Raw genomic sequence first — 15,821 nt, 5'->3', positions numbered from 1 at the left:
TAATTCAAATTTAAATAAGGCTGTAACGTAAAAAAATGTAGAAAAAGTGAAGGGGTACACTGTACAGATGTAGCGTTTCATTTCAGACGCCTACCCATGCGGGTCCGTGATCTGCACGGGGTGGGCCCCTGCTGAAAAGGAAAACCCCCCCGCAGGACTTGATACGCCCCCTTGATAAATAAATGTAATTTTAATGAAACCAGCTGCAATGGATCCACCAGGGGGAGCCGTGAAAAGCTGCCACACTGGAACTCATGTGAAATAAACAGCTGATAGATCTACAGGTGTCTGATGTAGCGGATATTTGTTAAGATCCATATGTCATGGATAGGATCATATTATGTGCTAAATAAGAGACATATAATCATTTACAAAACATCACCATGTTTTTATTTAACAAAATAATGTTGTTTAATTCACGTAGGTGTAAGTACAAAACCATCGCTGTTTTTTCATCAGGAAATAAAGCCCGGCTCAAACAAACGATTTTCAATCATCATCCTCACGATCATTTAATGTATCATATGTTTGCGAATTGAAATGAATGCACTAATACATGAAGTTTAATCCACGTGAGTTTACAACAACAAAAATAATCGCTTTGTTTTTATATCACATCCGACCGGAGGAAAATGCAGCACGGCTCTCACTACCGATAATCCTAATCCCACGGGCAAACAATAATATGTACAGTGTTAATAGTTTACTGTATTATTAGTGTCTAATATTACTGCTATAACAATCACACATTGAGTTGTTAAAATCAGACCATTTTTTTTTTTAAACAGTCTGAATGAAACGGTAGCTCTCAGGTGATCAGGTGTGTGTTTACCAGTGTTGGGACTAACGTGTTACAAACTAAAGCACACAACTACCTTTTGCGGTAACTAATAACGTTACTAGTTAACTATTCCCATTCAGTAACGCCGTTATAGTTACTGTGATTTAAATGGGTGCGTTACTGCGTTACATTATGTGATCCAACTGAACCCAATCTCCCTGCGGATGTAATTTACAGGTGAATACAGCGATGTCCTCTCACAGTACCATGGAAAAGTGAAAGTGACCAGAGAGGAGTGATGATTGGTTAACGCGGGGTAACATTTCAGGGTAAGCCAATCAGAGACAGAGTTGCCTTATAGAGAGGCGAAGTCCCGCCCATCTACTTCCGACCCATGGGACCCCGGAAGCGGAAAATTATACATTGACGTCAATGGAGAGAGAAAAGTCATCTTTCGATCCCGTTTGAATTGTGCCACGAATGACACATATGATGTTTGTCAAATTAAAAGAACATTTTGCAAGTCAAAAAAATAAAAATGTGTCGTAAAACTGTGAAGTTACAATTTTTTTTGTGTGAAACCGCTCAGTGAACTACAGGTCTCTGGTCTCGCACAATACGCGTCACCATCACAAAGATGGCTGTCACGTTAGTAAATTTCACCTGTTTCTTTCAGAATGAGGCGAAAAAGTATAAAAAGAGGTGAAAATCACTACAAGTCTGGGCATGTTGAGAGCTGTACATACACGAAAGGGAGCGGTTCTGTAAGAGCCAGCATGCGGGACCGGCTTTACAAGGTTTCAGTGAGTAATATGAGTGCAATGTCTAAGGTTAATGTCAGCTAGCTAACAAGGTACACTAACGTGTTTTGTTTTAGCAACTAGTTTTCTCCTTAAGAACTTTGTGGTGTCTGTGTATGCTGTGGATAACATTAGTGTTCACAAGAACAAGATACACTCCCGTGTTTTGTTTTAGTTGCTCTTCAGATTGAAGCGGCCAGTTCTATATCGACTATATGTGTGATCTCCTTTTTACATCTCGTTGTGTCATTTGAGTTTATTTGCTGTGTGTAGATTCAAGGATTTTGGTTATCTTGTCCAGGGATGCAAACTTGTCACCTTTCGGCGAAATTCTCCGTTTTGAATCCAAAATAGGTCGTTTTTATGATTCCTGTAGATCTGCAATAAAAATATTTTTGGGGTATGGGAGGGGGTCTGGGACCCGGATTAATGTGCGGCCGCGAGCTTTTTTTTATATATTATAATGAAGCGCGAGCTGTGTGCTCGAGTCTTCCTGCCTGTCGGCTCTGCTCATGATGTATAATAAGCCTCTGCTGCTCGGCGATGATGGTCTAGCTTCAGCAGCTACATTACCTACGGTGCGTTCGTTAATATTAACTGTGCGTCCGGAGTCACTGTGGCACAGACTGGACCGCTGGTGAACAGCTGTTAGAACGGGCCGTTCAGGTGTTCAGAGTAGAGCTCCCTGTCGGAGCGGCAGAGCGTGATATGCACTGAAAAGTTTTTTTTCCCCTTCGCAATATTATCGTTGAGCTAGCTAACTAGCATACATTGTCACTATCTGCTAACGTTAGCTTTAGCCTTCGTCTTCTAATCGTTTTTTTCATAGGCTATAAACAGAGGTGGTATAAGTATATATCTTGAAATTGATTAAAAGTAGAAGTACTCAGTTCTTGTACTTGAGTAAAAGTAGAAGTACCAGAGTGTAGGAATACTATGTTACAGTAAAAGTCCTGCATTCCAAATGTTCCTCAAGTAAAAGTAGAACATTATTATTATCAAAATATAGTGAAAGTAGCGACAGTAAAAGTAGTCATTTTGCAGATTGGTCCATTTCAGAATAATATGATATGTTTTATAATGACTGATCATTAAAGTGTTATCAAAGCTGGTAAAGGTGCAGCTAGTTTGAATGACTTTGTATACTGCAGGCAGGGTAGCTTTTGGATTTACTCCAGGTGGAACTAAAGTCTGATTTAACACTTGATTATATTTCACATCATTCATCCACATCTGTAAAGTAACTAAAGGTATTACATACATGTAGTGGAGTAAAAGTACACCATTTACCTCTGAACTGTAGTGGAGTAGAAGTACAAAGTAGCAAAACATTGAAATACTTAAGTAAAGTACAAGTATCTCAAAATTGTGCCCAAGTATAGTACTTGTTGAGTTTATGAACTTGGTTACTTTACACCAGTGGCTATAAAGATAGAAAGACTAAGCCTTGCACAGAGGCATGAAAATACATTTTCAAAATGCTCAACAGTGCTGCCAAAATTATAAACTGACTGCTACACAATTAAAATAAATGCTTTTTATATATTTCTATTAGATGTGACTCTATGGCGTTTCTGTTAATATTAACACTGCTGCTTTAGTTGTTCTGACTGCTAAAATCCTGTTATTCCTAATTTTAAAGCCGATATTCTGTGGGGTCAGGGGGCTCGGATCCTTGTCACCTTTTTCATACCTGATGAGTTTGCATCCCTGTTGTCAATTTGTTTGGTTATCTAGGCACAGCTGTGTGTGACTCCCTCTGGTACACTGGTATGTGTTTTCCTAATGTAGAGAGCATTGATTAATTAATAAACTACACACTGATTCTAGATCCTGACCAAATCTTTATTTTTTGATCAAATGTTTTTCAAAAAAATGTATTGTATATTATATAACAGCTGCACATCACAGACCGGAGTCTCTGCTGCTGTGGACCACGATGGAGGCGATCATCCTCCCCATCCCCAAAGACCCTGCATGGCATGGAAATCTCCTCCTCCTGGAACAATTCTACACCCAGCATATGCTCCCTGTGTTGGCCAGTAGAGAGGAGGACATTTAAATAAACATACTCTTAACACCCTCGGACTCTGCGTTGTGTTTCGTATGTGTGATGGGGTGTTATGCAGAGGGGAGGAAAACAGGACACAGCAGATTGGGATTGTGGTGGAGATGCTGAGCAGTTATTTAATTGTTGCGTGTAATTATTATTATACTGCGTGCTTCTTAGTTATTCCATCTTTTGCTGTAACATGGATCTGTATGTAACTCTATATTTACTTGTTATCTACCACACTTCCTTCTACATCATACACCATCATTATACATGGTGTATAAAGGATATATATTTATTTGTATACATATCTGTAAATTGTATAATTTTATTTTTCGTATTTGGGATTTCTCTTTTGTCCACTCAAATACACTTGGCCCTTTCTCTTTTCCATGTGGAAAATGGCAGCTGCATATTCTGCTTTTCTCATCTGCTCCCTGTCTGCTCATCTACGATGAGAAAATTATATAATTAATTACTAATAATCATTTAAACCTGTTATTACCAATATTTCACAAATTCTTCATGTAAACTTAAGAGTACAGCTGTATGTTGAGTATGTCAACTTTGCTTGGTTCATCTTACTGGGGGGCAGCTACATGGATGTCAGTGCAGTCCACAATAATTTTGCAGCTGAAGGCAGAATGAATTTATTATTGACTCAGAATGAAGCACAACTTCATGTCATACAATACATTGACTTTATTTGTAATTGTGTAAAAAAATATGAATATTGATTAGCAAGCAGGACCTGCAGGAACAGAGAATGGTGATGGATGGAGCTGGGAAGAGAGAAGAATAAAGAAAACAGATCAACTTTATTATCGGATATTAAAAATTCAATTTCAAAACAAGTTGCCGCTCCTACAGTTTTCTAGTATGTAAAGATGATTTCACATGACCAATGCAAAATATCACACTCAATACATGTGTGTCTCTGGGGGGTGCATTGTGCCTTTGATGTATATAAATAATATACCATAACCAAATACTATTACGTACAGTGGAAATCAGGTTGCCAGAGCAGGTCAGTCCAGTGTGCTTGTTCCTCAGGGTCTCAGCAGTTACAGGTGAGGTAAAGAAAATAAAAGAGAAAAAGGTCAGTAACAACACTTTAAAGTAACAACACTGAATAATTATCTCTTTTAATAATTTTCTCTCAGTAATCACTCAACTACTGTCTTTCCAACAAACAGATTGACTCACTCTCACTATCATCACAATGAAACACATCCAGAAGAATGTCATGCAAAGCTGCCTGCCTTCCTTCGACTCTCCCTGAACTGCCTGATCTTTTAATGGTCAATGTTAACCATTTGTGCAGATAGCATTAAGTAGAAAAGATCGCTGATACTAATGTGGGGTTAGCCTACCTCCCGCCCCCTTAGCACCTGGTGGAGGGGGCGATAGGCTACTCTTCAAATGTTTCACAAAATACTTACCATCATGAATACTCTTACTGTTTAACATTTCGGTTTACTTCGTGTTAAGGCTAATACAAATGACAAGGCTAAGTAATGTAATATAATGCTAACTAACATGCTCGCTACTAGCTAGGTAGCTAACTTGACTATGTTCCATGCAAAACATGTATATTACCTGATATGTTTGGTCCAACGACTCCTGGTCCTTTCATCAGACGGGAAGCGATAGAACGAGCAAGTGGTATGATCTCTTTTGTGATTACAACCTCGTACAAAGCACACAGGCATCTTGTAAAAGTGAATTTATTGGAGCAATCTCTTATATTTATTGGAGGGAATAAATCAGTCTTCTTCTTCCTCTTTGCTTTGCGAGTCACAACCAGTCTTGGAGCATTATCGCCTATGACATCACTTACGCGACCCAGAATGCATTTGGGATTTGTAGTCTTTCTAGTTGCGTATTATTCATAGTCTTATATTTCAGCAGTTTTACGACAAACTGTGACTTTTTTTGCATGGAAATGATTGTTTAAGATTGACAAACATCATATGTGTCATTCGTGGCACAATTCAAACGGGATCAAAAGATAACTTTTCTCTCTCCATTGACTTCTATGTATAATTTTCCGCTTCCGGGGTCCCATGGAGGCTCCCGGAAGGGGAGGGACTTCGCCTCTCTATGGGGAAGATAAACAGACACACAAACACTTGCTAAGGCTAACACACACACATACACGGCAACGGCCACCACTAGCACACACACACTATGGCAGATGCAAGTATCAGAGAGAGCAGCAGCGCATTTACAACTTGGAGATATAACCACTATTTTCAATTTGTGGGGATAAAGGACGGACAAAATATTACGGTCAAATGTAAACTGTGTGCAGGACAGAAAGCATTGTCCACATCGAATAACAGCAATGCCGATCTCCTGAAGTCGCCAAAGACCCCACCGTCTCCACCACCGGCAGTGACCCAGATGGAGCAACACCATCTAAACAGCCAAAAAACGATTTTTTAAAATCGCCACATGTCACCCAGAGTCAACTAAACAGATTGATTGCTGAAAATAGTTTGTTTGTCTTCAGTGTCAGTCTGACCTTTTATTATTTATCTAATTCTTACTGCCAAAAGAGTGTAGTTCTTGCTTAATTGTTACACTGCCAAAATAGTGTAGTTGTTGTTCATGTGTACACTGTGGTGATTGACATTATTCACCCACGGATCTATGGGTTGGGGTATTGTTCTGCACGGACATTTTAATGAACCGGACTTCCTGTTTCCGCCGGTCTTCGCTTCCCGGGCATGAAGTTGTTTACAATGGTTTTCAGACGCTAAATAAAAGTCTAGCTTGTACCTTTGATAGCCCGCCTCCGACTCCCATCTCTCGGCACCACAACACTGCCAAAAGAGTGTAGTTGTTTTTATTTCATATTGCACTACTTAGAACTTGATTGTTGAGGCCACAATAAAGATGCCTGCTTTATTGTTATTGCACAGATTACAGGTACTGAGACAACGAAATGCAGTTTAGCTTCTAACGGTGCAACAAGCAGTAAAGTGAAAAGTAATGTACACAATCTACAGAATAAAATATAGAATTAATTGAATGATGAATAAACAGTGAGGGGTATGAATACACTATATATACACAGCAGCCTCTGAGCAGTATTAAAAGTGTTTATGAATATGCTAAGATATATAAAGTATGAAAACGGTAAGCAGTGCAAGTATAGCATACATGCCAACCTTTCCAAATCCAAAAGAGGTAGGTTTGCGCGTGGCAAATGTGCATGCCCAAATTAGGTAATCAGAAGAAATGGAACCCCAGTAATCACATGTATAAACCATGTATTTAAAATATATTGCATAATTTTATGCATTTTTCAGAAAAAGTGGTAGTTTGGTAAACAGTGACATCAACGACATGTCTGGTCTGTAAAATTCCCGAAAACTAAAAGAATGGGAGATAAATATCCCAAAGTCTCCACATTTTATTATATTCTTAATGTGTTTCTGGTCCTCTTTCAGTTGAGACAGTGTAGATGAAGGATGTGTCAGGATGTAGAACTCTTGTGTGAACATTGGATAAAGCCAGGTTCATATTCTTGTTTCATGTTGTTGACATATTACAGTCAAAGGTTTGCACAGAGCTAAATATCTTTGTGTTGCGCCATAAATCAGAAAATACTGCATTAAAAAAGTCATTTCCTGCATTTTTATACTGATAAAGTGTGATATGAATAATGTACAGGCTTTCAGATTGCTGTAGTTCACTAAACACATTAACGACATGTTTGGTGTTGAAAATGTCAGAAAAAGTGAAAGAATGGGAGATAAATATCCCCAAATCTCAAAATTGCATTATATTTTGTGTGTGTTTGTGTTCCTCTTTCAGTTGAGACACTGAAGGATGCTTCCGGAAAAGACCAAACACTGGATGTCTTTCAGTCGCCAACATGTGTTTTCGAGACACTGATATTAACGGGGAAATCCTGCAGGACTCAAATGCCTCGTCTGGGGTAACGCTGCCTTTCCCGCAGCGTTACCCCCGGTCTGCACGTTGTTTCTCTTTCAGAAACACAGAGGACTACTGTTTGTATGATGCGATCACGCTGCAAACGGTTTCCACCAAAAGTCGATTCCAGTGTCTATGGAGTGTCATTTTTATTTGTTATAGTTTGGGAAGATTGAAAATCGGTAGGGAAAGCCAGCTAAGTCGGTATGCGGTAGAAACGTGTCAAAAGCGGTAGACTACCGCCCAAATCGGTAGGGTTGGCAGGTATGTAGTATAGTATAAAATATATGGATATTAATTTCATGATAAACATTGTGGAACAATGATGAAAAATGTGAATGGAAGTGGCGACGTAAAACTGACACAAAACAACAACAAACTTTTGGCGAGCCAATGGAGAGTTTCATCAGCAGTGGGTACAAACCACCAATGAGCGCTCAGCTCGAGATACCAGCGAGTCGAGAGAGTGAATTATATCTGCATTTTCTCTTTTGAGAAGCCCCCACCCCCCATGTTGCAAACTCTTTGTTTAAAGCTAATTGGCCATCGGAATATGTGGAGTAAGTCTCCCAAGGGGGATGCTCACATTCCACAGCTCCCCCCACCCCCCTCCTGTGATCTCCCAACCCCCAGTCTGTAGGTTTGTGTTCGCTGCAGCATGTCTGTTAGGCCCCGCCCCCGCACACAGAGAGACACAGGGAGATCGCTCTTCTGGAGTGAAGAGAGCGGAAATAATGATATTGCAAGTTAGAAACGTAAGATGCATTTTGACCGACAAGATGGCCAGTCCGCCACTGCACCCAGCCCAGCCCACGTAAACTGTCAACGGGGGGAGCCTCGCTGCTGGGGGAACGGTGGACCTAGTGTCCCGACCGGAGTGGGAATAATAATAATAATAATAATAATAATAATAATAATAATAATAATAATAATAATAATAATCCATGCATTTTATCCATTAATTTCCCCAACATTGTGGTAAAAAAAACACACATTTAATCCATGTTGGTGTACTACAACTACAAAAAGCATCGCTTTGTTTTCTGATCAGGAAATGCAGACCGGCTCAAACAAACAATTTTTAAATCATCTTCCTCACGATCATTTAATGTATCATATTTTCGCCGAATTGACATGAAAGCACTAATAAATGTAGTTTCATCCACTTGAGTTTACAACTACAAAAATAATCGATTTGTTTTTATATCACATCCTACGGGAGGAAATTCAGCAGCTCTCACTACCGATTTTTAATCCTAATTTAATCATCATCTTCACCACGATCATTTATGTTTATGTTCCACGAATTGACATGAAAGCACTGACAAATATGAATATACTGTAGTCAACTTCATTAAAACGTTATTAACGTGCCTAAACTCAGTAATTCACCATTTCTACGCATGACAACAAACGTTGTCCGTGTTTGGTTCTCTTGCCGCACAGTGAAGCGTTCCCGCATTGACGTCACTTCCAGCTTCCCCCAAAACTTCAAAATGAGTCTTTTTAAAGTCAAAATCAGCAAATTTGCCGAGCTCCGCTACAACTACGGGTAGCGATGAGAAGTGAGGCCGGGACGAGCTCTGCCTCTCGTAAGCCCATAGGCATTTGCTGGAGCGCGGGCACTAATTTAACGTGGGAACTTATTTTGTGAGCGCGCTCAAGCCAGTTACTGTGGGGTGAGGTGAGGCACAGATGAGCTCTGCCTCACCTCAGAATGCGTCACCCCACAGAAACTGGCTGGAGCGCGGGCACTAAGCGCATGCCCAGGGGCACCGTAAGGGGGTGAAAGGTTAGGACGATTCTAAGGGCCCATGACTAGCAGGGGGCCCCAAAATGTTTAGAACATTAAGAAGAAAAAAATTAAGTAACCTTTCATCAATAATTAACATTAATATAACGTTATATTGCGTAGTAGGCTACTCACTAAACTTACGATTCATTTAACTTATTTTCTTCCAAAAGTTAATTATCCAAAGCCTCTGTATATCCCCCGCTATTTACATGTAATGGTTTGGTCCTAAGACTCCTGCCTCCAAACGCAGCACTTTTCTAGCAGAGTGAAAGCATGTGAGGAGGGATGCGGTGGGTGTGGTCCATGAGTGGTGGAATTTAGTCTGTTAGCTAAGCGTAGTCCATTGTAAATTGTAATGTTTTCTTTTACTAAGCTGACATTAAGTAGGCTACTGTTAATATCTTCACAGAAAATTCAGAGGTTTTTCATTTCACTGCTCTTTTAGCTGACATTAAATGCAGGTACATGTTTATCAGCTATTCTAAATCAGTTGTCCCTCCCCCTGGTGCCAGGACCAACAGATCCATCTTCAGGCTCAGCAGCCCTGTCCCCCTATAAGGCTGAACCTGAACCAGATTTGCTCCCAACTGAAGGAGGTGAGCAGCATTGTGTTGAATGACATGCCACTTAACATATCTGAAGGGAGACTGGAATACAACACATATATATATCAAAACAAAAAGCTAACATCTAATTTAAATTATACATTTCAAACACAGAATTTTCCCACATAGCCACTGATCTATATAAGACAAAAAACTGCTTTTAGTCTATTTAGGATGTTTGAAGCGTTGAGTGATCAGTCTGTATTAGGTAAATAAAATGTTAATCACCAACATTTTGGTTATGATATTAATACTAATATTAAAGAATATATTATCATATGTGTCATGTACACTCTACAGAGCCAGGGCCCTCTTCAGTTTTGTCAGGAAGGTGTGTGGAAGTGGAGGAAAAGGTGAAGGAAAGTGACAGTGCCAGTGGCAGTACCAGTGTAGATGATGAGGATGAAGGCTCCAGTGAAGACAAGAGAAGGTGTACAGAAAGGGACAGACAAAGTGAGGAAAAGGACAGACAAAGTGAGGAAGCTGTAAAAAAAAGACTGAGAAAAGGTAATAGGCTCTGATTTGGCACCACCATAAGGCCTTTTCATTTCCATTTCCGTTGTATTCCACTTTAATACCTGCATATTTTGTAGTTGGTATGTATATTTAATTTTAAAATCTGCTGCTTATGTTATTTTTTGTGTTATAGCATTTTATAAATGATTTTGTTGGTGGTAATGTTCGCTTTATTTTAATTTAAGAAGTCATGTATATTTAAGTTATATTTATTTGGATTTATGCATTCATGTTGAGAATGTTCCATTCATAAATGTTAGTGTTAGGCATGTACACCATAAAAGATGACTATTGATATTTATTGTCAGGAATGTTAGTGTTATAACAAATAGTGAATTATACTGCAGCAGAATGTTGCACGTCTGCACAGTGTTATATTTTCACAGCTCAGTGTCAGTAAATATTGTGCGGTTAGTATTGGACTACAAGATAGATGCAAGCCTGTACAGGTGGAGTTATTTAAAGCATAAATGAGTGGGTTGGGTTCTGGAGGTGTGGTTAGCAATTGTGCTTGGTTGGCGTGGCCTGGGCCTGGTGGTGGGGGGGGCCCAATTTGATATCTTTTCACGGGGCCCAAAATCCCTGGTGGCACCCCTGCGCATGCCTGTTACCATCTCACTGTAGGTCACCAATGTAATGTTTGTAGATCCCTTTATTACATTTATCCTCGCCATCCATAGTCTCTAAATAACTTATTTCACGTATATATGATATTTAGGCTCGCTGGTCTCATCATACAACGGCAATGAAAAAAGCACCAGGGGAGGCAGCCATAACCTCTGCCGCACTGAAGGGGGCGCACATGAGCCCACAGGTTCTTGTTGCTACTGTTATTCTACGCAGAGACGGTAGACACAAACAACAAGCTAGACTTTTCAAATTACAGGAAGATAAGGAGGACTTTTACAAAAAAAGTAATAGAGATTGTTGTCCAGAAGGATAGCATGGACTTCATCTTCAAGTCAAGGTAAGACCACAATTGTAATGAAAATGGGATCTTACTAAGAAAGAACAATCCAATATTTAGATGTTGGGTATCCTTTTGTTGAACGGTCTGTTTAAAATTAATTGAAGCATCAGATTAAAAAAGCTTTTGAAAATAGCCGAATATTTCGATTAAGGTCAAAATATAATATTTGTAAATCTGACTCTGAAAGAGTCAGTGCCTCACCAGCCATGAACCTCACCGCACGTCACTGAAACTGATGGTTCGAGATGACTAGTAGCCCAATATTTCATTGCACAACAGTTGTTGGGATGCTGTCACAGGCTCTTTAAATTGTCGCACTTTCTGTTGTTTCTATCGCGCATTGCCGGTATGAAAGGGTCTGTGCCGGAAATATCAAACATTTAATAAAAGTGAAAAACAATGAACAAGACTTAACGTATTAATAATAATTAATTATATTTATTCCGTTTGGATGTAGGATTTTTGACTTTGTTTAGAGCAGCAGTGATCTTCAGCAGAGAGCTATGCGCTGTCAGACCGGACCTAACCCTGAAAAGTATTATCATCTGAAATGAATCATTATGTTATTGATATTAAATACATATTGTATTTTTACAACTTGTATTTAGAAATACTCTGTTGTAATTATTGATGCATAAATGTGTTCATCCATTCAATGTGGCATCTGCTATAATGGGGTTAATGTATGATATTACTTAATAATACAATACATTATAATATGATATGATAATTATATTTTAGTTTTATTCATTTCTTATTTCATAGTTTCTCATTATTATTATTTTTATCGCTCATCTTATTTTTGATTTTATTCATCTGTGTGAATCTGTGCTATCCTGTTTTTCACTCTTACCCTGTTGCTGTTTGAACAACTGAATTTCCCCACAGGGATTAATAAAGGTCCATCTTATCTTATCTTAATGTATAAATTGATTTACTTCAATCTACTGTACTGTGTAAAAACACCCCAACAATATTACAAAAAATATACTGCATAAAGCAAACTATATACTTTATTTGATCTAAAATATTGATGTTTTTTCTAGGGCCGGGACTTTAACGCGTTAATTAAGATTAATTAATTACACAAAAATGAACGCGTTAAAAAAATTAACGCATTTTAATCGCACTTATTTTTGCACCGCGGAACGTTTCTCACTGGATGAGTTTTAGGCGTACCGATTATACTGGAGCACCAACTAACGTGCATGGCTTCAAACAACAACAAACCACAGTGAACAAACATGAACCAAGAAGCAGATGAGACCGCTTTGGTTGGCCCCGTTGATGGGAAATGTTATTTTAAAAAACGGACGGATGGAAGCGTGGATAAGCGCACGGTTGTGTGCAAATTATGCAAAAAAGAATTTGCATATTACCGCAGCACATCAAGCCTGAAGTATCACCTAAATGCTAAACATACAGCAGCTAGCGTGGACGTTAGCCCGACGCCGAGTACAAGGAGGACCCACACCCAACCCACACTCAACCAGATGACTGGTTTCAGGGCAAGGGTAACTAAGTCCACGTCGGAACAAATAACCAACTCCCTGGCTCACTGGATTGCAGTCGATTGTAGACCACTTGGAGTGGTAGAAGATAAGGGGCTGCAAAAGGTAGCCTACTACAAATCGCATCGTCGGACACAATGTATGAGCTGCCATGCAGAAAGACGGTGACGAAAAGAATCCAGCAGCTGTATGAGAATGAAAAGGAAGATAAAGTGAATTTATTGGAGAAAGCCGAATGTGTTGCCCTGACTGCGGATCATTGGACCTCTGTAAGCAATTCAAATTACCTCGGTGTGACGGCACACTTTATTGACATCAAGTGGCGTCTTCACTCATTTGCCTTGACCATCCAGAAGACCACCACTAGGCACTTTGCTGAAAACGTGGCAGAAGATTTTGAGTCTGTGGCAGAGGCCTGGGAAGTCACACAAAAAGTCACAACAATCGGAACAGACAGTGCCCGAACCATGACCACTGCAATGAGACTGCTCACATTCCAGCACATGCCGTGTGTTGCTCACGCGTTGCAAAGGACCATCACAGTTTGCCTTGCTGACAGCGGGTTCACAGGCACATTGGCAAGATGTCGTAAGATAGTTGGGAATTTTAAACACAGCCCCTCAAACACAGAGGAACTGCAGAAGGAGCAAACAGAACGAGAACAAGACAAAGAGCCACTGATACAGGATGTTTCCACAAGGTGGAATTCAACACTGTTTATGATCTCTCGTCTGCTGAAGAACCAAGAGGCTGTGAAGGCTACTCTAGCCAAACAGAAGCACAAGCTCACCATGTTGACTACAGCAGAGTGGGACAGACTGCAGAGGCTCGAGACCCTCCTTAAACCATGCAGGTAAACACCCACCAACTGTTTTATTAATGGGATTCATTCATCATTGCTGTCCCTTGAAAAACGTTGTGAATTGACTATGATAGTGCAGTATAAATTAAATTGCTTTTCCAAAATGTATTGTACTGAATATCAATATGACTATAGTATAAAGTTGCTTCTGTTTTTAATCTACTATTAATTGGTACAATAATAAATCACCTTCCTAAACTATCCACTGCAGATATGTGACTGAGCTCCTTGGGGGTGAGATTTATGTCTCGTGCTCTGTTGTGTTACCTGCTCTCCACCCCCTGACCCGCACCGTGGAGGTCTCAGATGACGACCCAGCCTATGTGGTGAGGTTCAAGGCTGCCTTTAAAAAGGACCTGTCTCAACGCCAAGATACACTCAACCATGGATGGCTCAGGGTGGCTACAGCACTCGACCCGCGCTTTAAGGTAACATGTGTAATGGTCTTCTTTTTTTTTCTCTTTTCTTGCTTTTTGACCTCCTTTCCCCTGCCCCCCCCCTCTTCTTCCCTCCCCCCTCTTTCTTTCTATGGAATAACAATATGATGGGAACCATGTACGAAAATGAATTTCACCCACCTTTTTACTCTGTAAATCTGTGATGTGACAATAAACCTGATTCTGATTCTGATTCTAAGGACCTAAAGTGTCTACCAAGAGGAGAGCGAGGAGGGGTGTGGACCAGCGTTGAGGAACTGCTGCAAAAAGAACCAGACAGAGCCACTCCAGAACCCACAGAGGAGCCAGCAAGGAAGAGGAGCCTCCTGCTGTTTAATTCAGACTCTGAATCAGAGGATGAAGAGGGGCCCAACGGGGCTCTGGGCCGCTACAGGGCAGAGCCCACCATCAGTGGGACAGACTGCCCACTGCAGCTGTGGTCCACTCATGAGGGGGCCCATCCACAGCTTTCTGCCCTGGCCCGCAAGTATCTGGGCAGCCCTGCCACTTCTGTCCCTTGCGAGAGAATTTTCTCACTGGCAGGTAACATAGTTCAAAAGAAGAGGGCAGCCTTGAGCTCTGAAAATGTGAACAGGCTAGTTTGTCTCAGCAACTGGCTGAAAGAGAAGAAGGAGAATAAGTAGTCTTAGAGGTATCCTGAGGCCAATGGGCTTGTTACTGAAATGTTGATCAAACAGTGGCCTATGCAACAGAGAGATGTTGTTTTTTTTCATCAGGATATTGGAAGAATAGGAGGGATTGAGGTCAATCACTGGCACTTTTTTTATTTTATTTTAAATGGGACACTTTATGTTGAACTATTTATTATGTTGTTGGTGTAACTGGCACTTTATGTTGAACTGTTTATTATGTTGTTGGTGTAACTGGCACTTTATGTTGAACTGTTTATTATGTTGTTGGTGTAACTGGCACTTTATGTTGAACTGTTTACAACTGGCACTTTATGTTGAACTGTTTATTATGTTGTTGGTGCAACTGGCACTTTATGTTGAACTGTTTATTCTGTTGTTGGAAAACAAAAAAATAAACAATGTTTTGTTGCTTAAGCTTATCTATTCAGTCATTATTCAATGGTATACTAAAATCCATGTGAAAAAAATTGCTTCTCACTGTTCTCAGGTCAAATATTTATATGCGATTAAAAATGCGATTAATTGCGATTCATTAATTACAAAGCCTGTAATTAATTAGATTAATTTTTTTAATCGAGTCCCGGCCCTAGTTTTTTCATTATAGTAGCCTGTGAAAACCATAACAAATAAGTGATTAAATGCTACAGTATTCAGCAAACACAACTGCAGAGCTGCAAACATTGCAAACAGAATAAGTTCTACAACACCCAGTTGTCTTTGTGTATTTGTGAATGAAGCTCCATCTCATGGTTAAATCCTGTCATTGAACAAATGGGGAAATTTGGCAACGCCCTCTAGCAATTTGGCAACACCCCCAGCCACTGGGATCCGCCGGGCTTTTGACAGGGACACACCCATGTGAGTCCTATCTGGAGTGCTACATCTGTATGTGT

At 40.0% G+C, this 15,821-nt stretch overlaps 1 protein-coding gene and 2 long non-coding RNA genes across 4 annotated transcripts; 2 read left to right on the top strand and 1 right to left on the bottom strand.

The window, feature by feature from the left end:
* The first annotated feature begins 945 nt into the window (after window positions 1-945).
* On the top strand, window positions 946-3,666 carry LOC307014837. The gene is made up of 2 exons (XR_013801328.1): window positions 946-1,584; window positions 3,480-3,666. It is a non-coding gene; the product is annotated as an uncharacterized lncRNA (long non-coding RNA).
* A 650-nt stretch (window positions 3,667-4,316) lies between these two features.
* LOC307014838 lies at window positions 4,317-6,441 on the bottom strand. Its single transcript, XR_013801329.1, has 2 exons — window positions 4,637-6,441; window positions 4,317-4,416 (listed from the first exon to the last, which is right to left on the bottom strand). It is a non-coding gene; the product is annotated as an uncharacterized lncRNA (long non-coding RNA).
* A 6,076-nt stretch (window positions 6,442-12,517) lies between these two features.
* Window positions 12,518-15,342, top strand: LOC307016073 (E3 SUMO-protein ligase ZBED1-like). 2 transcript variants are annotated; one of them, XM_079645117.1, is made up of 3 exons: window positions 12,518-13,829; window positions 14,050-14,266; window positions 14,485-15,342. In XM_079645117.1, exons 1-3 carry the CDS (start codon window positions 13,114-13,116, stop codon window positions 14,917-14,919), a joined length of 1,368 nt encoding a protein of 455 aa, XP_079501243.1. In that variant the 5' UTR covers window positions 12,518-13,113; the 3' UTR covers window positions 14,920-15,342. The 2 variants fall into 2 exon arrangements, with proteins under 2 accessions (XP_079501243.1, XP_079501242.1); XM_079645116.1 differs by having other exon boundaries at window positions 12,523-13,829; window positions 14,476-15,342.
* Window positions 15,343-15,821: the final 479 nt, after the last annotated feature.

The sequence above is a fragment of the Notothenia rossii genome (genome assembly GCF_949606895.1).
Source record: "Notothenia rossii genome assembly, chromosome: 8".
NCBI lineage: Eukaryota > Metazoa > Chordata > Actinopteri > Perciformes > Nototheniidae > Notothenia > Notothenia rossii.
Note: the sequence above shows the minus strand (reverse complement) of the source record. Positions and strands in the feature narration are given on the sequence as shown.